General features: G+C 56.0%; 1 protein-coding gene across 4 annotated transcripts in view; it reads right to left on the reverse strand.

The window, feature by feature from the left end:
- The window catches only part of PRKAR1B (protein kinase cAMP-dependent type I regulatory subunit beta), an 88227-nt gene that overhangs the window by 20445 nt on the left and 43773 nt on the right, over positions 1–24009 (reverse strand). For all 4 annotated transcript variants that reach the window (XM_034988203.1, XM_034988201.1, XM_034988202.1 and 1 more), the window contains 3 exons: positions 10153–10214; positions 9676–9722; positions 3037–3195 (listed from right to left, as the gene is read on the reverse strand). In XM_034988203.1, coding sequence (XP_034844094.1) covers positions 3037–3195; positions 9676–9722; positions 10153–10214 — 268 coding nt within the window. The remainder of the gene's footprint in view (positions 1–3036; positions 3196–9675; positions 9723–10152; positions 10215–24009) is intronic.

The following is a 24009-nucleotide window of genomic DNA, read 5'->3' on the forward strand; positions in this document are numbered from 1 at the left end:
GGTGATAGCAGTGGTGAGCCATCCTGAGCACAGTGGAGGAGGGCTGACAGGGAAGATCAGCACACTCCCATTCCAACTCCAGATCACCCATACGCCCCCTACTCTTAGCCCAGTCTCACCCCCTCTGGGCCTCAGTTTCCCCATCAGGAGAAGGGACAGACAGCACCATGTTCTCTGTGTCTTTGACCTGGGCTCCTCCCCACCTTCCTCCAGATTTCCCACGTCAGCCCAGCAGGCTCCTTGTCTGCTTCCCACTGAGACACAGAGGGAAGGCTACCAGCCTCTGGATGGCGCATGAACGTTGGGAGTCCGTTCATGCGCCAAGTGGGAGGCACCCCACTCTGTCCCAGAAAGGCTGGCACTTGACTCCTGCTTCACGGGTATGGGGCGGCCTGAGGAGCTTTCCCATTCTTCACGCAGGAAGTGGGCACCCCACACCTGACCCAGGAGGGACGGGCAGGGCAGGCACAGGCAGTGCTTCCTGACCCCCCTCACTGCAGATGGGGACATGGAGTGTGGCCCTGCTCAGTGGGGCTCCTATGCCACACGGAGCAGCAGGGGCAAGAGAGGGAAGTTCGAGGGAAGCTTCTGGATCAGATGTCCTGGGATCCCTATCGCCTGAACGCATAGGGAGGGGCCTCCTCCCTGGAGACCCCCCTGGCAGTTCCCCACCCCCCCATCTCCCCCTTGGCAAGTCCCAGTTTAGTGCCAAGTGAATGCATGGTGGGTCCACTATGTATGACGGATACATCCAAATCCGCCCAAACCCAGGACTGATGCAAACACGGGGACTGTCCTGCGGGACACTCCCTTCCGGGTCAGCCAGCACTGTCATTTTCTTTCCCGAGACACAGAAGCTATGCAACTCCCAGCACAGCCACGGCTATTCTTAGTGCACAGGGATCCAGAATTAAGACAGAGGAAGTGCCAGCAGCCTCGCTGGTTTGGGAACTTCCCTGAATACGAGGTTCCAGCCACAAAAATCCCACAGCCAAGATGGACTCAGCACTGGGGATGGTGAGAAACAATAGCTTATGCAACATGGGACCAGGTGCACGCGGAGGGGACTGCGGGCGGACAGAGGCTGCTGGGCCCTCGCCCAAACCTGCCCCTGCCTGTGGGAAGGAGGGGGTAAGGTGCCTCAGGGCACCCCACCCACGAGGCACACAGCCTCTCCTGGAGAAAACAGGAGCTAGCAAGTTGGAGATGAAGAAGAGAGAGAGCTTGGCTCCGGAGGCAGGGACATTCAGCTGCTCTCTCCCGATGTATCCACGGCTCTAGAAGAGCCCCTGGCCCACAGTAGGTGCTCAGTCAATCCTTACTGAGTGCATGGATGACGGGTGCCTCACGCACATGGAGCTGATCAAACAGTCGCCCCCAGGACTGCACGGAATTCTCCCTGTGTCGTGAAAACTGGGGTGTTGTGGTGGGACCAGGATAGGCAGGGAACGCTGATGTTCCCGAGAGGAGGGGCAGCCTGAGCAGGACTCCATCTCCAGGCTCCCGCCTGACTGAGCCCTGGGACTATTTTAAACTACTCACGGACTGTCCCAGGCCTCCCCCAAAGCACCCCCGCATCACAGCCCCTCCCGGTAAGCTGCACCGTCCAGACCAATCTCGGGGAGACAGTCAAGTCCCAGAGAGCATGTGGTGGAATCCAAAGGTCTCCCAGCAAGGAGCTCACCCCGGTCACCTCCCTCTGGACCTGTCGGGACCCCTCCTGGGGTCCAGGCCCTGTGGGATGCTGGATCTGAGCACATACCATCCCTGACCCACCCGGAAAAGCACCTGTCCCAGCCGTCACCACCAGGCGAGCCTAGGTGGCTGAGGAGTGAGACTTCCAGAGGCCAGGCGCTCAGCTCCGGTGGCCTCTGCCCAGGGATAGGGAAGGACGGAGACCCTCAACCGCGCTGGGATGTCTTCGGACCAGTGTGGCCGGCCCAGAGCCTTCTGGCTTCCTTGCTGCTCCCGGAGTAGGATGGTTTCCACCCTCCCCGGGACAGCCCCCAGTCGGCTGCGGAAGCTCCTCTGTTCAAACCCCTGCAGGGCTCCTCCCACACACTCAGGTGGGAGTTGAGGGCTCTGTGTGAGCCATACCCCCCACGGGACCCCTGTATCCCCATCCACGGTGGTCTGCCCACTGCTCCACAAGCATCCAAGCTCATGCCGCAGGGTCTTTGCCCAGACACTCTTCTCCTGGATATGCTAATTCCTTGCTCAGAGGCCTTGGCTCCAAAGCCGCCTTATCCCAGAAGTTCTTCTGGGCCTTTCTATAACACAGCAGCCCCCTCTTCCCCTTCTCTGCTGTAGTTTTCTCCATGGAATTGTCGCTACCTGAGGTATGTGTTTGTTCTCTGACTCCTACACTAACATGCTGGCTTCCCAAGGGCAGGCTCTGCCCCTGTGATGATGCTCCCTGATCTCAGCACCGAGAACGGTGCCTGGCGGGTGGTGTGTGTGGGACGAGCACTGAGTGGACACACGAAGAGCCTGCCTCCTCTCCCCAGGGAGGGCCTCTCTGTCACAGCTCACCATGCCCCCGGCCGCCACATAGGGGACTGCACCCACCCTGCACCAGCGAAGAGTGGATGTGGCTGCACAGGAGAGAAAACCTAAAATGACAGGGGCAAAAACATCTGGGGGCTGACCCCCACATGAGGATGTCTGGGGCCAAGCAGTCCGGCCCCGTTGTGCTGGGGCTACCAGAGAGCCAGGCTCCTGGCATCTCTTTGCTCCACCACCTTGATGAACGGTTTCCATCCTCAGAGTCACCTCATGGTCCAGAATGCCAGCTGGAGCTCCAGCCATCACAACCCCATTCCAGACAGCTGAAAGGAGATAGGAAGGGCAAAGGGGCCTTCCTAGCTGCCTGCATACCTTTTAAGAAGTTTCCAGAATCCCTCCCACACTTTTCACCGATCCCATCAGCCCTTTTCTATCACCCCCACTTGGACAAAGCCAGGGTTCCCGTGAGATGATTGGCTGTGTGCCAGACCCCCCCAGCCCTGCTGAAGCTCCTGTGCCAGGGACACTCACCATGAGGATGCGCCGATAGCTGTCCCGGTCGATGCCCCAGAGCTTGAGGTCTGTCTTGGCTTTCACGGTCGCCGCCCTGGGGGTGCCATAGATGAGTGCCAGCTCCCCAAAGCTGCCCCCTTCGCTGATGCTGGTCACCCACTCTCCGTTCACATACACCTTCAGGGGACAGAGTGAAAAATGTCAGAAAAGTCACGGGGGATGTGTGGGGTCACAGTGGCCCGTCCTGCACCGGGAGCCCTCCTCCATGCCCACCAGAGGGGGCTCGGCAAGAAGGGGACATATGGCCACAGCCCCCAGGCCCCCTCGCCCACAGGCACAACTTCCCACCGCCCTGCCCAGGCCTGTCCTGGATCTCTGCCAGCCATGCTGCCTGCCTCACCCCCAACCCTGTGCAGAGCCACACGCAGCTGGACCAGCACGATGGCGCCCTCTGAGTCTCCACCCTCCACAGGCAGTGAGACGGGCCTGCGTGGGAAGCGGATGCACCGTCCAGGGCTCCTGGTCTGTGCAGAAGGCCTGCCTGCCTCCCTGGCTGGCCTTCGATTCAAGTCCTCATCAGCCTTGGATGGGTCTCAGGGCCAGTCTCCCCAGCTGCACACAGTGGGTCAGACTCGGTGCTTCCTCAGGCACCCCTGCTGACACCCTCCGGGGCTCTGCCCCCGGCCCACCCTCACGGAGCCATGCTGACGGGGCCTCCCTGCCTGGGGCCGCAGCACCCAGCTCCCGGGGTCGGTGGAGTCGCTGCCGGGGCGCCGATGAGGCCCAGCTGAGAGGGGCCCTTTCAGCGTGCGTGGGCGGCCCAGCACAGCGCTGCCACTATGCATTGACCCTGCACGTTCCGTATCGCGCAAGAATAGTACAGATTGTTTATTATGCGGTGCCCATGCAGATTCCGTTACTATAAATTGACACAATGCAGCTTTATTCCCCCGGCGTGTCAATGAGCTTGAAGAATAGTGCCCATTGCCAAAACGGGTATGCGTCGGGAAAGAACGGACTGCGGTGAGTCAGGGACGCCATTCTTACTGAAATCAATGACTCATTATCTGGGCAATAACTGAGGCACAGAATCGCGTATCCGCAAGAAAACACCACGCAGGTGATAACTCCGTAACGCGAGCGAGCGAGGGTCCCGGGGACCCGGCCGACCACGAAGCTGCGTGGGAAGGAGACCACAGCTGCAGAGAAGTAGCCGCCCGCAGGGGCCTGCGCGCGTGTCCCTGACAGCCTCCGCCAGCCTGGCTGAGCACAGAGCGCCTGCTCCTGGGCCTGTGTTCTCGTGCTCCCCCAGGGAGGTCAGGCCACTAGGTCCCCAGCTTCCACGCGACGAGGCTCTCCAGGAACAGGAGGACAATGTCCAGTCCTTCCCACGAGGCAGGGATGCATGATCCAGGAGTTTTAGGGACCACAGACCACATCCTCCAGAAGCTGCGCTCCTGGTCTTCTCAAAGGGGACCGAGAGACTGTGGGGAGGGGGGCGGTGACAACTTCTCAAGGGTCCTGGCAACCCAGCCCCCGGCCAGCCCTCCCCGCACTCTGCTTCGCTGTGAAATCCTGCCCACGGAGGTCTGACTCACAAACACCCACGTGCCTGGATCCCAGCTCAACAGCTCAGTGACGTCGGCACTGCCCCCGGGACCCCTCAGGTGACAGGTCCCCTCCAGTGACCATGGCTCCACGAAAAAGAATCACAGGGTGCGTCCTTCTGTCACTCCGGGGGTGAGCTGTTGGGTTTAGTGGGTGCCCGTCCAGTGCGGGGGCCGCACGTTTCCTGCGACTTCTCCAGGGTGAGTGCCGGGCACTCCTGTGTGTGCAGGTGTTGCTAAACACTGTTCCCCAAGAGTTGAACCAAATGGCCCCCCGACCAGCGCACACTGCACGTCTTCCTGGGGGCCTCTTCAAGTCGGGGCAGTGACGGGAGCTTGGGAACGTGGGTCAGTGGTTGGGAGACTCTGCCTGACACGGTAGTCTGGGGGGGGCGGGGGGCCTCCCCCTCACACCTGAGGGTCACAGAAGCCACCCACCTCGAATGGCTGCTGACAGGGGCAGGACGCCCAAGAGCAAATGAGCACAGGCACCCAGGGGATAGAGAAAGGGCTCAGCAGAGCAAGCAGGGCAGGACCCAGGGGACCTGGGGGACCTGGGGCCCGGACTGCATCATCACCAGGGGCCGCCAGGGACCCCCTTCCTGCCCAGAAGCCCAGGCCTCGGAGAACTCCCTGCGACGCATCAGAGAAAACCATTGTGCGGAGCCCCAGACAGGCCCAGGAACACACTGCAGGCCGCCCCATGGAGCACAAAGGGGCCATCCTTCTCAGGACACTGGCCTCTGTCACCGCGGCCAGTGCAGCCCTGGGCCCCACCCCAGCTGGCACGCAAAGGGGTTACTTCTTGCTTTGTTTCATTTTTTGTTTCTTCTTCTTTTAGAGGAAAAATGGTGGGAGGCCCCACTGGGCTACACTTATGGTCCCACCATTGACAGTGACTTCTCTGGCTGAACCCAGAGCTCCCACCCGGCTGTTCTGCATTCGTGCATTCATCCATCCATCTGTCCGTCACCCCCAGTGTGAACTGAGCGCCCCTCTGTGCCCTGCACGTTCTAACTGCTGGCAGTCACCAGGGGAAGGCAGGCGGGTTCCTGTCCACGGGGACTCCAGCCGGGAGAAAGACGGCAGGCACAAAATCATACAAACACACATTCATCATGAAGTGCACTCCAGGCATGAAGAGAACAGGAGGCACAGCGTTCAGAAAGACCACAGCAGAGACTGTGCGTGGAGGGCTCTCCGTGAAGGAGAACTTGAGCCAGGCCCCATGCGTCCAGGGCCAGCGTGCAAAGATGTGGAAGAAGGGTGACTGAGGCAGAGGACAGGGTGTGCAAAGGCCCTGGGGCCACAGTGAAATGGAGGGCACTGGATGCCACATGACCCAGCAGGGAGAGAAGCCCAGGGGGCAGGAGCTGGGGTGGGGGAGGGCAGGGCTGGGATGTTATTCTAGAAGCCAAAGGAAGCCACAGAAGGTTCTGGCACTTCATCGGGTTTGCGCTGTGACACTCCCTCTGGTGGGGCCACCGGAGTGGCGAAGGAGGGAGAAGTCACTCAACAGGCAGCTGTGGGCAGCGGGCTCAGCGATCCCACTGGCTGGGTCAGAGCCCAGGGGCCGAGGCCCAGGGACCGGCATGGCAGCAGGTGGCTATGACGTGGCCCACACTGGACAGGCTGCTTCCGCTCCACGCAGAAGGAGGTAGAGACGGTGATTGGACCAAAGGCACAGGATCCTGCTCAATCAGATCCCGAGCTGGGGCCCCAGCGTCTGGAGCCTCAGACGCAGACCAGGGCTGAGAGAGCATCGTCCACATGGCGTGCTCGCCGCCCTGCTCCGCCACCTGCCCTCCCTGACCTGGGCATCTCAGGGCAGCGCTCTGCTCCACAGGAAACAAAGACCGGCCGGCAGAAGCCGTCTGGGCAGCGGAGACAGAACAGCAGGGCCCAGAGTTATCCGTGTAATCTCAGCAGGTGGGGGCGGGGCAAGTGGCCAGGTTTCTCACACCACCCAGAGCTGACCTGGCACTCCAGCGTGCTCCTGGCTGTTCCGCCTTCACAAATGGTGAGGAAAAGCTAATGGCCCGTCTCCTGCCGCCTCCCCAGGCTCCCACCGCAAGCAGCAGGCGCGGCCCTACGGCGAGCGGGCACCCACATCCCAGGCCCACGGCGGGCTGCCCACAGGCACCCTGAAGGGAGCAGAAGCCCCGCCTGTGAGCGGCTCTTCCTGCCAGGCTCTAGCACCTCGAGCCCCAAATGCCAAACGCCCAGGGGGTATTTTGTTGGTTGTTGCTCACAAAGCAAGCCCCCCCGCACAGGCATCCCTCCTGAAGTTCCTGTCTGCAGAACCTGGGCCGCGCGGGCTCCGTTTCCATTCAGATCCCCTCCAGAGGATCCCCGAATCTGTCCTGGCGTGTGGCCCTCCCCCACGTCAACCACACTCAGGTGCTCACAGGGCAGGATTTCGCAGGGACCCTGAGCGCCCCTCCTGAAAATGGAGCAGGTGTGCGGTTTGTATGCAGGCCACCACCACATGGGGTGGCTCTGAGTTCCCCGTCCCCCAGGTCCCAAGGACAGTCCTTACCAGCTGAGCACACCCGGGCTGCCAGGGCCTCCGCCGAGAATGAAAAGGGCATGCTGGGGTCCCCAGATGTGCTCTGCAGTGAAACAGGGTCTGGAAGGCCCATGATACTGCAGGAAAGCCTCACAGCCGGCTCCGGCTGAGCCAGTCAGTGGTTAACAGAGACCTCCTGACAGCACAGGCAGGGGCAGATGCCTTTACTCATAGCCGCGAGATGCGTGATGGCCAAGGGGGGCAGCGACGCAGGTGTCCACTGCTGTGAGCATAGGAACACAGTGTGGCCCAGCCACACGACAGCCTTAGAGGGAACCTGCCCCCATGGGGACAAGCCCCAAGGACGGGAGGTGGAGGGACACCAACCAGAAAACAGAAGGGCACGCACAGGGACCCCACTCCCACGAGGTCCCGGAGTCGTCAGACTCACGGACACAGAGGGTAGACGGCAGGGCCGGGGCTGGGGGAGCAGGTGGGGGTCCGTGCGTCATGGGGACAGGGTCTCCGTGTGTGGGATGGAACGTTCTGGAGCCAGATGGGGGGACGGTGCCCCTGAACCGGACGCTAAGAAATGGTTAAGATGGCAAATTTTATGCTACTTGTATTTTACCAATTTAAAAAAACAAACAACCAGAGCTCCAGGGAAATGCTGAATAACTGACCACGACCCATGGAGCCAGACGGCCATGCCCTGGGGTGCCCTGTCCCAGGGACGTAGCTCAGAGGCCTCATGCCCACCTCAGAGGCTAGAAACCGGAGGGAACCGGGTGGGGCCGGAGCCAGAGGGCGGGAGGGTCCCAGCACAAAGGAGGGTCCGAAAATAGTGAAGGCCTCGCAGGATTAGGGAGGAGCCAGGCCTCAGACAGAACTATGTTCCTGAGCCCTAAAATCGGCAGCCGAGTATCCTTTTAAGTAGAAATGCTATGTTCCATGAATAAAACAAATTGGAAGATATTTTTATACTTAGAAAAATGGATTATAGCTCTTGGCAACACACACACTGTGGTGTCTCTCTGGAAAACCATAATTTAAACTGAACCTGGTGCTTCTGGCATTGGTCACCTGCTGGTCAGAGGGCAGCGTCCACCCTGCAGAAGAGGAGGGGTGCACGGGATGCCCACCCCCGAGCCCAGCCAGGCAGAAGGCCAGGCTGGGGTCCCGGGGGAACCTGCCTCCTGCGGGGCTTCAGCACTTGGTGAGCCCCCCACCCCCATGAGACGAGCATTGCTGGAGCCTAAGAGCCAGGGTCAGCAGCCCCGACACTGTCCTAGGCGCAACCCTGGGCCAGGTCAGCCAGGTCGCTCCCCTGCACCCTGGAAGGCAGTTTACAGAAGCGAGCACACAAACGCAGCGTTCGGGCCTCAGAGCATCTGCGAGCAGTAATAACAGTAATTATTATAACACATACCCCATAACTCACCCCAGCTAGCCCACATGCCACTTTTTCAGCCCGGATTCCTGACTGAGCTCTTTTGATTCCCTTAAATGTGGCCTTCACCCACAGTGCTGCACTGCCCGGTGCGTCCCACATCACAGGAGGGCTCCCCGCCTGCCCTGCCCGCTGGGAACCCGAACAGGCTGGTGGGGGACCCCGACGGGCATTGTGGGGCGGCCCCACAAGTCACTGCCTGGCCCTTCAAGAGCTGGCTGGCCCAAATTTGAGACTACAGCTGGACTCAGACATCCACCCACGGGCCCGGACATCCTGGCTCAGGCGAGCCAGGGTCCAGTGAGCACCGTAAAGCCACCTTTGTACCTGAGCCTCTGAGGCCGGGGCTGGGGGGCTAGAAGGTGACCTCACTTTTCCCACTCCCCAAACTGCCTCCCTGGGTCCCCGGCCTCAAGAAAAGCCAGCTACAGGGCGCCTGGGTGGCTCAGTTGGTTGGGCGACTGCCTTCGGCTCAGGTCATGATCCTGGAGTCCCGGGATCGAGTCCCGCATCGGGCTCCCTGCTCAGCGGGGGGTCTGCTTCCCCTTCTGCCCTCTTCCCTCTCGTGCTCTCTGTCTCTCATTCTCTCTCTCTCTCTCAAATAAATAAATAAAATCTTTTAAAAAAAGAAAAGCCAGCTGTGGCCCTTGGCACGGCGTAAGGTAGCAAGCACAGGGAGCCTAGGGAGAGCCTGGCGACCCCTACCCCATCTCGAGGGGGCTCTGGGGCCAGGCTCTGGGACCTCCCTTGAGGGGGTGGGCAGGGGGTCCCGTCAGGATGAGCAGGCCAAACCAGCCACTTCCTCCCCGTCAGTCACGTCCCACCTCTGAAGGGTGCTGGGACAGGGGGGCAAGACAGCAGAACTTTACAGTTTGCAAAGAGACACCCTCCCGTTGGACCTGCGTGCACTTAGATGAATGTAGGGTGGGTGTGAGGAGGCGAACGGCCCACACTAAGCGGCTGAGTGGCAGGGGTCGGCCCAGAGCTGCACACCCTGGCACTGCTGTCCAGCACGGCAGGGCCCACAAGCTGCTTCCCTGACCTGCCGTGGACACAGGCGCCGCTTTCCGGAGCCGGTAAGAGGTACTCACATCTACTTCTCCTTGGTCGATCACATAGAAGTTATCTCCTTCGTCCCCTGGAACGAAAGAAAGCAGAGACCGTGGACCATGCGGAGGGCACCACGTGGGGCACCTCCGGCCTCCCTGTATGCAGTACCTGCAGCCTCGCTTCACCGAGGCCAAGCAACTCTGGGCTCCACACGTTTTTCCCTTAATTTTTTAAAAATAAAACGTGTACAAACACCACGATGGCCCGACACACACGGACAGTGACGTGGCCGGCACGCGCTCCCGTGGCGCAGTCACCTGTGTCTCGCGTGGGTGGGGCACCTGCGGTCCACGCCTGGCCCATCCCGGGGTTCGACTCCGTTAACGAGTGCAGAGCGACGTGCTCTGGTCTCATTAGTGACTTTCCTTGAGGGTGGACAACGGGTTTTGTGTTCACACCCTGGGCACACCCACGGCCCACGGGACCCGCACTCTAGCTCAGAGAAGCAGGGAACGCACCTTGCTGTATGACGGTCTCCCCGGCGATGTGCATGACAGGGAACATGGCGTCGAAGATGTCACTGGAAGAGAAAAACGTACCACGTGTCAGAGCTGAAGCGATGTGGGGCACGGGGACCCCACTGCAACACCTCACATGGAGCAACCAGCTCGGTTCCCCCGGGGAAAATGGAAAAAGGAAATCAGGGTCTTTCGTAACCCTGCTGTCCAGGCACCAGCTCACCACCTGGGGATGCTTCTGTGCCGGGACAGACGGGGGTCCACTGTCAAAAATGGAATCACACTGTACACATTGCCTTGGACACAAAAAGCAAAGTAAGAACATACCGCAAACAGAGTAACAATAACAAAGTAACAACATACCAGAAGAACGGTTCTCACATCTATAAATATAGTCCTACCAGAACACTGCTTTCTGCATGCTTCCAGAGGGGAGACGCTTCCCCTCGAGGGGCGTCCTGAGACCCCAGACGCAGAACAATGTGTTAGACATGCAGAAGCCTGAGAGCCTGACCCTGACTGTGCCAACAGGCAGTCTGGCCATTTAATTTCCTAAATGTGGCAGTGGAATAGACCAAACGGGCAGGACATGGACAGCGGGGAGGTGGAGTGTGCCCACTGGGGACCCCTCATCTCCGCTGACCGCAACCAGGACGCAGTGTCAGAGGTCAGCCTCATGCTCCCAGAATGCGATGGCCACCTTCAGGAGACAGCACCACCCACGGGTCCCTGACGGAGAAGTCGGCAGCCAGGGCCCCGCAGTGGGAAATGCACACTGCAGAGCCCTGGGCGGCCGGCCTCCTCTCGCCTGGCTGCTGAAACAGAAGAGTCTTGGAAACCTTCGCCCGACTGCTCAGGCTGAACCAACCTCAGAGGTACTCACAGGTGCTGGACGCAGGCTGAGTGCTAAGCCGCCAGGAGCAAACGCAGAATCAGAGACGCAAACCACCCTGCGCCCTGCTGTTCCCAGGCTCCAGAAAACATTAACTTAAAGTAGTAGCTGTTGGGACGCCTGGGTGGCTCAGTTGGTTAAGCGACTACCTTCGGCTCAGGTCATGATCCTGGAGTCCCCGGATCGAGTCCCGCATCGGGCTCCCTGCTCGGCGGGGGGTCTGCTTCTCCCTCTGACCCTCCCCTCCCTCATGTGCGCGCTCTCTCTCACTCATTCTCTCTCTCTCAAATAAGTAAAATCTTAAATAAATAAATAAATAAAGTAGTAGCTGTTTTCACCTCGGGGGTGGGGGGACCAGTGGGTGGCAGGGGCCCCTCCCCACCTCCTCCTTCCCCCGGCACGGACCTAGCATCTGTCCCCTGGCCTGGGCTGCACTTCTCAGCCACACCTTCCCTGGGGGAGCATCTGCAGATGGGTCTGGTCTGTTTCCCAAACTGCATTTCTTCAAAACCACAGCATCAGGGGTCTCAAAATGAGCGGATCTTTAAGAAACGATTTTTCAATTCCTACCTCACTCTTTAAAAACTTTAAGTGGTAATGGTAAAATATTTCCACAAATGCCATTAGCAGTGAAGCTAACCCCAGGACCCACCACCATGCAGCCTGGGCAGGTGCCTCGGGCAGCGGTCAAGCCGCACAGTAGGGCCCCAGCCCACTGCCCTCCACACACACGGCCGGTATGTCTGGGGCACACGGACGAACCAGTGAAAAGGCCTATGGTTATCATTCGCACAAAGGTCCTGGTTGCAATTCTTATATTTTGTCCTGTGTTTCTTCTTTTTTTTAAAGATTTTATTTATTTATTTGAGAGAGAGAGAATGAGAAACAGCATGAGAGGGAGGAGGATCAGAGGGAGAAGCAGACTCCCCGCCGAGCAGGGAGCCCAATGCGGGACTCGATCCCGGGACTCCAGGATCATGACCTGAGCCGAAGGCAGTCGCTTAACCGACTGAGCCACCCAGGTGCCCCTTTTTTTTTTTTTTAAGATTTTATTTATTTATTTGAGATAGAGAGTGAGAGAGAGCGAACATGAGCTTGGGGCAGGGGCAGAGAGGCCACCGTGGGACCCGATCCCTGGACTCCAGGATCGTGACCTGAGCTGAAGGCAGTCGCTTAACCGACTGAGCCACCCAGGCGCCCCATGATTTTATTTATTTAAGAGAGAGAGAGCATGAGAAGGGGGAGGGTCAGAGGGAGAAGCAGACTCCCCGCCAAGCAGGGAGCCCGACGCGGGACTCGATCCCGGGACTCCAGGATCATGACCTGAGCTGAAGGCAGTCGCTTAACCGACTGAGCCACGCAGGCGCCTTATTTATTTTTTAAAAGATTTTATTTATTGAGAGGGAGAGAGAAGGATAGCATGAGAGGGAGGAGGGTCAGAGGGAGAAGCAGATTCCCTGCCGAGCAGGGAGCCCGATGCGGGACTCGATCCCGGGACTCCAGGATCATGACCTGAGCCGAAGGCAGTCGCTTAACCGACTGAGCCACCCAGGCGCCCTGTCCTGTGTTTCTTGATGCACGTGTACATGGAGACACGCAGACCTGGTAAATCCCCTAGGGGCTGCCCTGCCTGGGCCTGGCCCAGCACCCCACTGACCACACAGGCTTCCCCCCTGGGGTATAGAAGGAGCATCCCAATCTGTGAACAGCAAGGCCAGAGAGCCCAGCCCCACTTACCAAAAAGGCCTGCTGCCCCATTTCCTTTGGAAGAAGCTAACATCCCCAGTGCCCCCCAGCTCATCACCAAGGCTTGGACACAGGTGGTGTGGGGGACAGACACACGCGCTCCCGCCGGCTCAGCCCATCCCCCGCTAAGAGGCCCCCTCCTTCCCCATCTTCTGCGTCTTCTCAAACAAACCCAATCCTTCCTGCTTCTTAGCCCCTGACGGCATTAGAAGGCCCTGGCTGTGCCACAAAAAGAAAACTGGTTTTCTATTCTAATCTGGAAGTGGCCTCTGGAAGGCTTTACTGAAGCTGCTGCCCACATCTCAGAGAGTCTGACACATGGGTCCTGCCGCCCCCACCAGGATCACCAAGGACACTGGGCTTGGCACTCAGGCATCAGGGACTGTGCCAGGCCCGGGGACACAGTGCCCGGAGCTGCTGAGACACAGAAATGTGAAGACATTACTGTCCTCACTCCATGAGGCCCCAAGGACGGGACCAGAGCTGGCCAAGCACCCTTCATCTGTCCGCTTGCTCTGAGGTCAGACCTGCAGCTGTCTCGTCCAGACTAGGAAACCAGAGATGCTAAGTAACTTTGCCAAGGCCCGCAGCTGGGAAGAGGTGAGGCCAGGCCGCACTCCTGCCTTCCCGTGCAGGGCTCTGTGGGGCGCAGGGGGCTAAGCAAGGCCTCCTAGCGTGGAAGGGGAGGCGTGTTGGGGGGCACAGGGCCTTCCAGTCTCAGAGAGCAGGTGATGGAGGGCCCTGATGCCAACCCTGAGGAAGCCACTGGCCAGGGAGGGGCGCTGGTCATTGCCAGGAGGCAGGGCCCTCCAATCCCAGAGGCAGCCCCGTCAGAGAGGCTCCACCCTGCCCTCTGCTCTCAGTCTGACATGGGGTCCTCGGGCTCCTGAGCGGCCCCCAGGCCAGAGCAGGTGCTGCTCCCTCGATTGCGGGGAGCAGCTGACAAAGGGGTGCCCGCTTGCCTTATCCCAGTGTCCCTGTGGCCCTGTGGGCGCTTTTCACCAGGACCCTCCCACACACATACCCGAGGCGGCCCAAGCACCAAAGGGACCCTCAGGGTTGGACCAGGAGTGATGGGGGCAGAGGCATCATCTGTTAATTTTGCTTTAATTGTAATTATTTATTGGTACTGTTGGTTTTTGTCACTCTAGGTCAGGGGCTGGGTCTCAGCCCTGCTGTCCCGTGGACATCTTTGGCTTCCAGTTCTGCCTAGGCACCCCTTCCAGAATAAGGTTTTACCTGCATAAAATGGAATAAATAGAAAAACCAACGAAATCAACAATATGGAAACACAGTGGTTAAAATGTTTAAAGAACCAGCCTGCAGCATCGTAGCCCGGGGTTTGTCCTCCTGCATCACATAGCCAGGTTGGGGCATGCCCAGCGACCACCCCAATGGTTAGGGAGCCACGAGCATAAGCCTTATTTTCAGACAATCTACAAGAGCCAGGATGGGATGCGGAAGTGCCCACACTGTCCTCAGGTGACAAGATCATAGGCACCGTTCAGGCCTCAGCAGCCTGCTCACGACAGAGGGAAATGCCATCCACGTTCACGGACTCCTTCACAGCCCTCCTCCCTCCCTCTGTGCCGGCAGTCCTGTGCTGGGGGCCAGGAGCAGAGCATCACCAGCAAGGAGCTGCGTCAGGATGGTGGCCAGGGAATGGGCACTCCTGGACCCCAGCCACACCCGGACCTCGACCCAGGCAGAGCCACCATGACACTCGGGCCTGCAAAGTGCTAGGTCCCCCAGATGACACACGGCTCAGAGACCACAGCCCTTTGGAAGCTCCCACCTGAGTCATTCCTCTTCCTGGTGGCCCTCCTTCCCTGGGCTCCTTAGCTCTTGCTCTCCAACCCCTGCAGCTGATGGTGTCCTGACTTCCTACTCCCCAGTGCACTGTGAGTTCTAAGAACAAAGACCGTGTCTTCACTGCAGCCTGACAAACAGCGCCCAGCCCGCGTCTGACTCACAGAAGGTCCTCGGTACAATACGGATTAAGGATAGAGATTGGATGGGTGGATGGATGGTGAATGGCGGGGGGGGTGGACGGGTGGTGGGTGGAGGGTGGGTGGGTGGAAGGGTGGATGGATTGTAAATGGGGGGGGTGGACAGGTGGTAGATGGGTGGATGGATGTTGAATGGGGGGTGGATGGATGGGTGGATGGGTGAGTGGAAGGGTGGATGGATGGTAAATGGAGGGGTGGACGGGTGGTGGATGGGTGGATGGATGGTGAATGAGGGGGTGGATGGATGGGTAGATGGGTGGGTAGAGAGTGGATAGAAGGAAGGGTGGATAGATGGTGAATGGGGAGGTGGATGGATAGATGAGTGGGTAGAGGGTGGATGGATGGTGAATGGGGAGGTAGATGGATGGATAGATGAGTGGGTAGAGGGTGGATGGATGGTGAATGGGGAGGTGGATGGATGGATAGATGGCTGGGTAGAGGGTGGATGGATGGTGAATGGGGGGATAGGTGGTGGATGGGAGGATGGATGGTGAATGGATGGTGCATAGGGGGTGGAGGGTGGATGGAAGGAAGGATGGATGGATGGTGAATGGGGAGGTAGATGGATGGATAGATGGGTGGGTGGAGGGTGGATGGACGGTGAATGGGGGGGTGGATAGATGGGTGGATGGATGGTGGATAGGTGGGTGGAGGGTGGATGGAAGGAAGGGTGGGTGGATGGTGAATGGGGGGGCAGATGGATGGATAGATGGGTGGGTGGATGGGTGGATGGAAGGAAGGGTGGATGGATGGTGAATGGGGGAGTGGATGGATAGATAGATGGGTGGGTGGATGGAAGGAGCGGTGGATGGAGGATGAGCTCTCTGTTAAGGTAGCTCCATGAGAGTAGATCAGCTAGAACAAGGTATGGGTCTTCTGACAGCTGCTTCCTGCAGCTATTCCCTATGAAAACGGTGGCAGTTGATCTTGAATCCTCAGGCTGAACCCAGTACTCTCCACCCAAGAAGAAGCCTCATTAACATTCTTTCATTTAAACCTCAAAACCATAGAAAGACTTTGACCCCCATCATTGTCCCCATGTATGCGCAGGAATATCAAGGTTCAGAAAGGTTAAGTGACTTGCCCATGGTCACACAGCTGGTTTGGGGTGCAGTAAGGCTGACCACCCCCTCAGAGTGCCATTCATTCATGCCACAGAAGGTGCACAACTGAACACACCAGGGTGGGGGGTCTCTGCTCTCCCTGGCCGTGCGTCCAGGACCCAACTCATGGGGTGGGTCTACACTGAGGTCTGGCCTCTACAAAGGAGGCAGCCCCTGGCTCTTGCTAGCAGGACCAGACTCCTGGAGATGCTCTCAGGGTGGGAAGGCTGGATGCTGCCTACACTTGCCAGACGACTTTGCATCAACCGCAGTGTCCCTCCCCTGGCCCCTGGTCATACCTCCACTTCCGGGCTCACCTGGCTGCCACCAGAGCCCCACTGGCTGACTGGTCCCCTTGGTCCTCTGTGACCAGGTGGGAAAACCTGATGTGACCTGGTGGTCTTCCCAGAGAAAGCCGTATCCTGCCAGCTGGGGGTCTCATCCTGAGAGCTGCACTCTCCCTGGTTCCAGCAATGAGGGCATCACCTTCAAGCCTAGACCCTTCCCCTTCATGCCTGCCTCCCTAATGGGGAGGCCTCCCAACTGTTCACTTGAGAGTCATGTTTTCAATGACACATCCAAAATGAGGTCTCACCCTGGAGGTCAGAACAGCACCAATGAATCCCAGCTTTCTACATTTCCAGGAGAAACCATGCAAGTGTTCTCTTCGGTCTTGGGGAGCTCATCTCCACTGAATAAAGGCAGTTTGAAGTCCCACCACAAAGAAAAGTTTGGGGTTTTGTTTGTTTTCGATCTAAACCCCACAGACAGTCCAAATGCAAGTAAATGTTTAGAACATGACCTACTGGTAAGTTACTCATCTTGACCTTGAAAATAAGACTTTACAAGCTAATACCAAGCCAGCTGGCCGAAGCCCACTGGACACTTCACTTGACCATTCAGGAGGTAAGCACAGGTTAAACTTCCTCCAAGCTGGAAAACAAAGTCTAGGGCAAGAAGGGAAGGCATGGTCGGGGGGCCTGGGGAGGGCCTCCCTCCACCTTCCTGTGCAGCTCCCACTCCCTGGGACGCCAGCACCAGGCAAGCTCCACCAGACCCTTCTGTCGCCTTGGGCCAGCCCCCATCTCCTCCTCTGTCCGGGCAGAAGCCAGACCCTGAGCCCCTGAGCCCTTGGGGGTGTCAACAGGACATCTCTGAATGCCCTCGGTCCCTCCCAGAAGGGAGAGAGCATGTTGTTGTCTCAAGGTCAGAAGAGCCCACTCCCGGGGTGAAATCTCAGTACGACCTCATGCCATTTGTCACCGTCATCCCCATTGTCCTCATTTCCAGGCGAGAGGAGGTCTGAGGCCCAGAGAGGGTAAGGAACTCACTCAGGGTCACACAGCCAGGAGGTGCGAATGCAAGACTCCAAACTAGGTGATCCGGCATGTAAGCCAAGTTCCCTAATAGCAGGATGTGTGCTCGGCGATGGGTTCGTGCGAACTTTACTAAATTAAAACACTTCCCTTCTAGGCTTAGTTTGCTAAGAGTTTTTATATTGCTAAGCTTTATCAAATTCTTTTTCAGCATCTACATGAGATACCGCACAGATGTTTTTTCCTGTGGTCCATTAATGTGGAGAGTGCTCTGAACTCGAACCGTCCTCGAAACCCTACTTGGTCTCGATGGGTGGTTTTCAAAAGGCAAGTTGGATCTGTTTGGCTACTGAGGATTTTTGCATCCACATTCACAGACTACATACTACACCTTATAGCTCTTACACGGCTGTCATTTGTTCTCTTGAGTTGTCCAGATCATGGGTTAGGAGCTGGGCAGCCTTCCCTGGGTTCCGTTTTCTGGAGCCACTTGTGACAGGAGAACGCACGGTCTGCTGACATTTGACAGGACTAGCCTGCAAAGCCATGGGTACCTGGCCTCCCGAGGGAAGGCCTTTGGCTACCGTTTAACTTTCTTAGGGTTATTGATCGCTCCACATTTTCTATTTCTTCATGTGCCAACGTTGGCACCATTTTCAAAGTTAGCTCCCAACATTTAAAAATTGGCAGTTAGAAAAATCCAAATTTTTGGCTTTTCTTTGAAAAATAAAAGGAAGCTCTAGCAACACGGGGCCTGTGTTCTCACAAAGCAAGACCTCAGCCCAGTTGCATCCTGGTCAGAGCACATGCTCTCAAGTCTGCCACAATCCACAGAAGGGCACAGATTCCTGACCCTCGGCTGCATGTATGTGCCAGCCTGCCCATGCGGCTCACTCTCTGGGTGTGGCAGGTGCACACGTGGGACCTCATCACAAGGAGGGGGGGCTGTCCTGATGGCTGCCACTCCTAAACTTGCCTGGAGAGACCCAAGGGTCTGAATCTCCAAGGACTTCACCCATCTGTCTGTAGAATGGGCATGGTAGCCTGCCTGGCCTCCTAGAGCTCTGGGAGCCTAACCCAAATACTGATGTTGGTGAAGCACGTAGCACAATGAGCTCTCATAGTCAGGAGCTTCTGTAAGTGTTTCTGCCGGTTCCAAATCCCATGCACACAGCAGCCCTTTCTCCCAGCCCTGCTAAGATGGTCACACACATCTCAGGATCCCTTGGGAATGAAGCCAGAGGTCTTGGCCTGTCTCACAATCCAGTATGGCTTCTGTACCCCTTTTCAATGGCTTACATTTCTGATATACTTGGAGCTGCAGCCGGAGGTGGCCTGCCCTCAACCCTGCAAAGCAGCCTGCAGAAGCAAACAGGCTGGGCTGGTTCTCAGAGTGGGGCCGCCCTGAGTGGGACAGGCCTGGGATACAGCGGGGTAGAAGTGACAGGGTCCCACACCATGACACTCACCACCGATCACCTCCAGCAACACACAGAGCAAACGGCGTCAGTCCTTTCCACATTTCTGTATCTTCTTTTCTTGAAACGTTTATTTTGGAAGATATCTAACTTTTGGAAGCATGGGGGACACGGGTGTCAGAGCAGGATGCATGTCCCACCCCCCACTGGTGACATCAGACGAGCAGAAAGCGACACGGCACATAGGTGCCAACTGCAGGTCTACACAAAAATGCACGTGTGTCTTGACGAGGAACAGAAGGGGATCGTGAGCAACGAGAACAGCACACTGAAGCAAAGACCACCCAGACGGCAGAAAACACGTCCGAGTGCACACTCGCGTGTTTTCCTGACTCCAAAATGATGCCATAGATGGGAAAAGTGCCACTGACGTCCAGTCCGTCCTTCTTTAGAAGTGGTTCTGAAAGACCCAAACCTGCTGCCGCGGCCTTGGGAGAATTTCTCTCTCTGGCTGTTGGGCTCGCGGGTCAATGTCTCCTGAGGGAAGGAAGCGCCCCGGACCTGCGGGCAAAGCTCTGGGGCACTGAGCACCATGGCAACACCCTGTTTGATGCTGCGGGTCACTGTGCAAGTGACAGAGCTGAGCACTCCAGACACAGCGGCCCCAGGTTGTGTTTAGGCTTCTCCACTGTTTGGGTGAAAGCTCACTGTGTTTCTCTATGGACTGCAAGTTTCCAAATAATTCTCTCTAAACAGTGATAACTCAGGCATTGCTGCGTACTGTGGTGAGACGCGAGGTCCTGCCTGCTCCTGCTGGAGCACCAGGAACACGATGTTTGTAAACCCCAGGAGCCTCGGCCTCAGGGGACCCTGGTGCCACCTCATCCACAGTGGTTTCTCAGCCACGCGTGCCCAGCCGAGGACTCCGGGTGGGGAGCGTGTCCACTCTACCCTATGCCTCTAGGGGAGGGGATGATGGAGAGCCAGGATCTCCAACCCAGAATCACCAGCACACACCTCTGGCCCTGATGTTCACCATGTCCCCAGATGCCCAGGACAACCCGAGCTGCCAAGTAAGAAGGCACCTTGGATGGAGACCAGCACTCGCAGGTATAGGCTGGGGAGGGTGAGCTTTTCTCTTAAGAATGTGCCCTTTGAGGGGAGCCTTGGTGGCTCAGTCATTTAGCCTCTGCCTTCGGCTCAGGTCATGATCCCAGGGTCCTGGGATGCACAGGCAGAAAATGAGTAAGGAAGAGCACCATCACTTAACTAGATGTAGCTGATATCTATAGGATACTCCATCAAACAACAGCAGAACACACATTCTTCTCAAGTCTGCACAAAACGTTTACCAAGACAGACCACATCCCGGACCATAAAATACACCTGAACAAATTTAAAAGAATATGAGTCACATAGTGTCTGCTCTCAGACCACAAGGGGTTAAACTAGAAATCAGTAACAAAAAGATAGCTTGAAAGTCCTAACATTTGGAGGTTAAGCAACAGACTCTGAATAACAAAACATGGGTCAAAGAAGAAGACTCAAGAGAAACTGAAAACATTTTTAACTAAACAAAGATAAAATGCAGCTTATTAAAATTGATGGGATGCAGCAAAAGCAGTGCTTAGAGGGAAATTATAGCACTGAATGCACATATTTTAAAAGGGGAAATATCTAAAATCAGTAATCTAAGCTTCTACCTTAGGAAACTAGAAAAGAACAATAAACCCAAAGCAATATAACCCAAAGCAATAACCCAAAGAAAATAATAAAAACTAGAGCAGAAATCAGTGGAATTTAAAATAGGAAATGAATGGAGAAAATCAACAAAACCAAAGGTGGTTCTTTGAAAAGATCTATAAAAACCTATAATCCTCCAAGGAGGCTAACTGAGAGAGAGAGAGGAACACACAAAAATCAGGTGTCAGAGTGAGAGAAGAGAAGACAGTATCACTGCAGAGCCCATGGACATTAAAAGGTCGATAAAGGAATGTTATCAACAACCCTATGTCCACAAATTTGAAAACCTAGATGAAAGGGACCAAGTTTTTGAAAGACATTATCTAGAATTTTGAAAGACATTGTGTGTTTACACACAAGAAGAAAGAGATAATATAATCTACTGAAGAAATTGATCTAATAATTATTAACTTTGCAAAACAGAACGCAGCAGGCCCAGACAGGTTCACTGGTAAATTCCGTCAAATATTTAAAGAAGAAATTATACCAATCCTCAACAACCTGTCCCAGAAAACGGAAGCAGAGGAGACACTTTCTCTACGAGGATAATATTACTCTAATATCAAAACCAGACAAAGGCATTACAAGAAAGGAAAATTACAGACCAATATCTCATGAACATAAATGTAAAAATCCTCAACAAAATATTAGCACATCGACTCCAACAATGTATTAAAATAATTATACACCATAACCAAGTGGGTTCATTCCAAATGAAGGTTGATTCAACATTCAAAAATCAATCTAATCCATCGCATCAAAAGACTAAAGAAGGAAAATCACATGACCATAACAATAGATGCAGATAAGGCATTTGACAAAACTCAACACTCATACATGATAAAAACTCTCAGAAAAATAATATAGGAGAATTTTCTCAACTTGATAAAGAACATGTCCAAAACACCTGCAGTTAACATCGTACCTAAGGACGAGAAGCTAGATGCTTCCCCATGAGACTGAGACCAAACCAAATACACTCCTTTACCACCACTCTTTTTCAACATTATACTGGAAGCCCTACCTAATGCAATAAGATAAGGAAAGGAAAAAGGGAATGGAAAGGAAGAAGTAAAACTGGTTTTGTTTGCAGATGACACTGACTGTCTATGTAGAAAATACCAAAATATCAACAACAATAACAAAACCTACCGGAACGTGTAAGCGATTATAGCAAGGTTACAGGATATAAGCTTAATGTACAAAAGCCAGTCACTTCCCTACATACCAGCAATGAAAAGGGGAATGTGAAATTAAAAGCACAATACCACTTACAGTAGCACCCCCCAAAATGAAATACTTAGGTATAAACCTAACAAAACATGCACAAGATCTATCTGAGGAGAACTACAAAACTCTGATGAACACTTACAAAAAAAAAAATACAAATAAATGCAGAGACATTCCATGTTCATGGATAGGAAGACTCGATTTTGTCAAATTAATCCCAACTTGATCTACAGATTCAATTCAACCAAAATTCCAACAAGTCATTTTGTGGATATCAGCAAACTGACCCTGTGGTTTATGTGGAGAAGCAAAAGACCCAGAAAAGCCAACACAGTATTGAAGTCTGAGGGCTGACTACAAGCTGCAGTCATCCAGACAGTATGGTACTGGCCGCAGAGCAGGCAAACAGATCCACAGAACAGAACAGAGAGCCCGAAACAGACCCCCATGAATACAGTCAACTGACCTTCGACAAAGGGGCAAAGGCAACATGACCGAGCGAAGACAGTCCCCCCAACACTGGTGCTGACCAACATGCAAAAACTGAATCTAGACACAGATTTTACTTCCTTCACAAGAGTTAACTCAAAATGGAACATAGATCTAGTCATAAAACTCAATAACGACACTTCTAGAAGATAACACAGAGGACAACTAGGGGACCCTGGGTTTGACAACGACTTTGCAGATACAACACCAACAGCCCCCCAGATGGAAGCCTGGCTCCACCACAGAGGATGCTTCTAGTTGCCCCTCTTAGGAGGGCACCAGCACCCCCCAGGGTATAGCGGAGGCTCCAGGGGCCACTGTGCTGAGAGCTCCATCATCCCTGGCTCCCACCCACCCACTGGGCATCACTGGGTGAGAATGAGCAGCCACAGGGGGGTCAAGCACCAACCATCAGTTGGGGCCACACTCAACTCTGACTCAGCCACTGGGAGACCATGGAGAACAAGGTACGTGTAGTCCCTGCCTCGAGAGGTTCCAGCAAAACAGGGGCAGACACTAAACAGATGGGACCTTCTAGCTGTCATTCATTCATTCAACAAACATACAGAGGACCAGTGCCGGGTCAGCCCCCTTCCTGCCTCAGCCCATGGTGAGAGCACAGGTGAGAAAGACAACCCCCTCCTTGCCACCTGGCAAAGACTCTATGAGAGGCATCAATGCCCCTGGGCAGACAGCCGTTGGCAGTCCCAGGGCCTCCTCCTCCACCAGGGGGCCCAGCAGTCAGGACGCCCCAGAAGCAGCTAATGGTTTTTATAGCAGATCAGCTAGAGACAGGATGGGCACCAAAGGCTCTGGGTCCGGCCCCCATCCCACGCTGTAACCAAGCTTGGGGCTGGAAACCTCATCACCACTTCTGCACAACAGGCTCTGAAACAGTGCGTAGGAGCCAAGGGGAAAGGGAGTCACCTCCAAGGGCCTGTCTCCTGAGACTCAGATTCTGGATCTTTCTTCAAGGATTTCATGCTGGCAGCCAGGGCCGGGCATCCGGCGCCGGGTCAGGCTGGGGGGCGAGCTGTGGCAGTGAGGCTATGGCCGGGGGGCTATGGCCAGGGCACTGAGAAAGCTAGCCAGCAGCAATTCATCAGAGGTTCAGCCAGGGTCGGCGTGGCCTCCCAGCAGGCCAGCCGCAGACAGTGGGCAGGCACATCCACCCTCTGGCCCTGACTCCTCAGGTGTAACACCTGAGGCTTACAGAGCTCCATGGCCTCATCTGTCTCCCACCCCAACAACCCTGTCTTCACCGCATCCAAGAAATCCCCTGGGACTCCTCCCCCTTCACACACGTCAGGGCTCCTCGGTTCCCATGCTCGTTTGGAGAGCAGTTGGTTTGAGCCTCTTAGGAACAGGGGTTAAGATTCACTGTCCTGCAGCCCACGGCCAGGCCTAACCCCGGAGGGACACAGGTCTTAGAAGGCCCACACTGCCCCATGCTATCCCCACAGCGCAGGGGAGCCCCCTTCCCAGCTGCCCCTCTGCAGGCCACGTCCAAGGCCAGGAGTGAGAAACAGGAGCCCTGCCACCCTCCTCCCTCCTCATCGCTTCTCAGGATGGGGATGTTCTTCAGGGTTACAGGCATCTTGATTATTGGTTATGATTATCAGGCCCACAGACCCACGACAGATCCAGGCGGCCAGGGCTATTGTCACTGCAGAACCCGCTCCAAGCACGTGGGAGGGGAGAATGCAGCGGCATGTCTGCAGGATCACTGGAAACACGCCCCCATCCAGGGCGCTGTGGGCTGGGGACACGTGGGTTTTCTTTCCACGGCTGCTAAACCAATCAGCTGCCCAAAGGCTACTTCCAAGGGCCCGGCGCAGACGCACCCACCTGAGCCTAGGTCACATCAGAGGCTGGGGGTGGGGGGCAAGGCATGAGCAGGGCCCGTCAGGG

Source organism: Mirounga leonina, unplaced genomic scaffold, assembly GCF_011800145.1.
Source record: "Mirounga leonina isolate KUSES-001 unplaced genomic scaffold, KU_Mleo_1.0 Mir_454, whole genome shotgun sequence".
In the NCBI taxonomy this organism is placed as follows: domain Eukaryota; kingdom Metazoa; phylum Chordata; class Mammalia; order Carnivora; family Phocidae; genus Mirounga; species Mirounga leonina.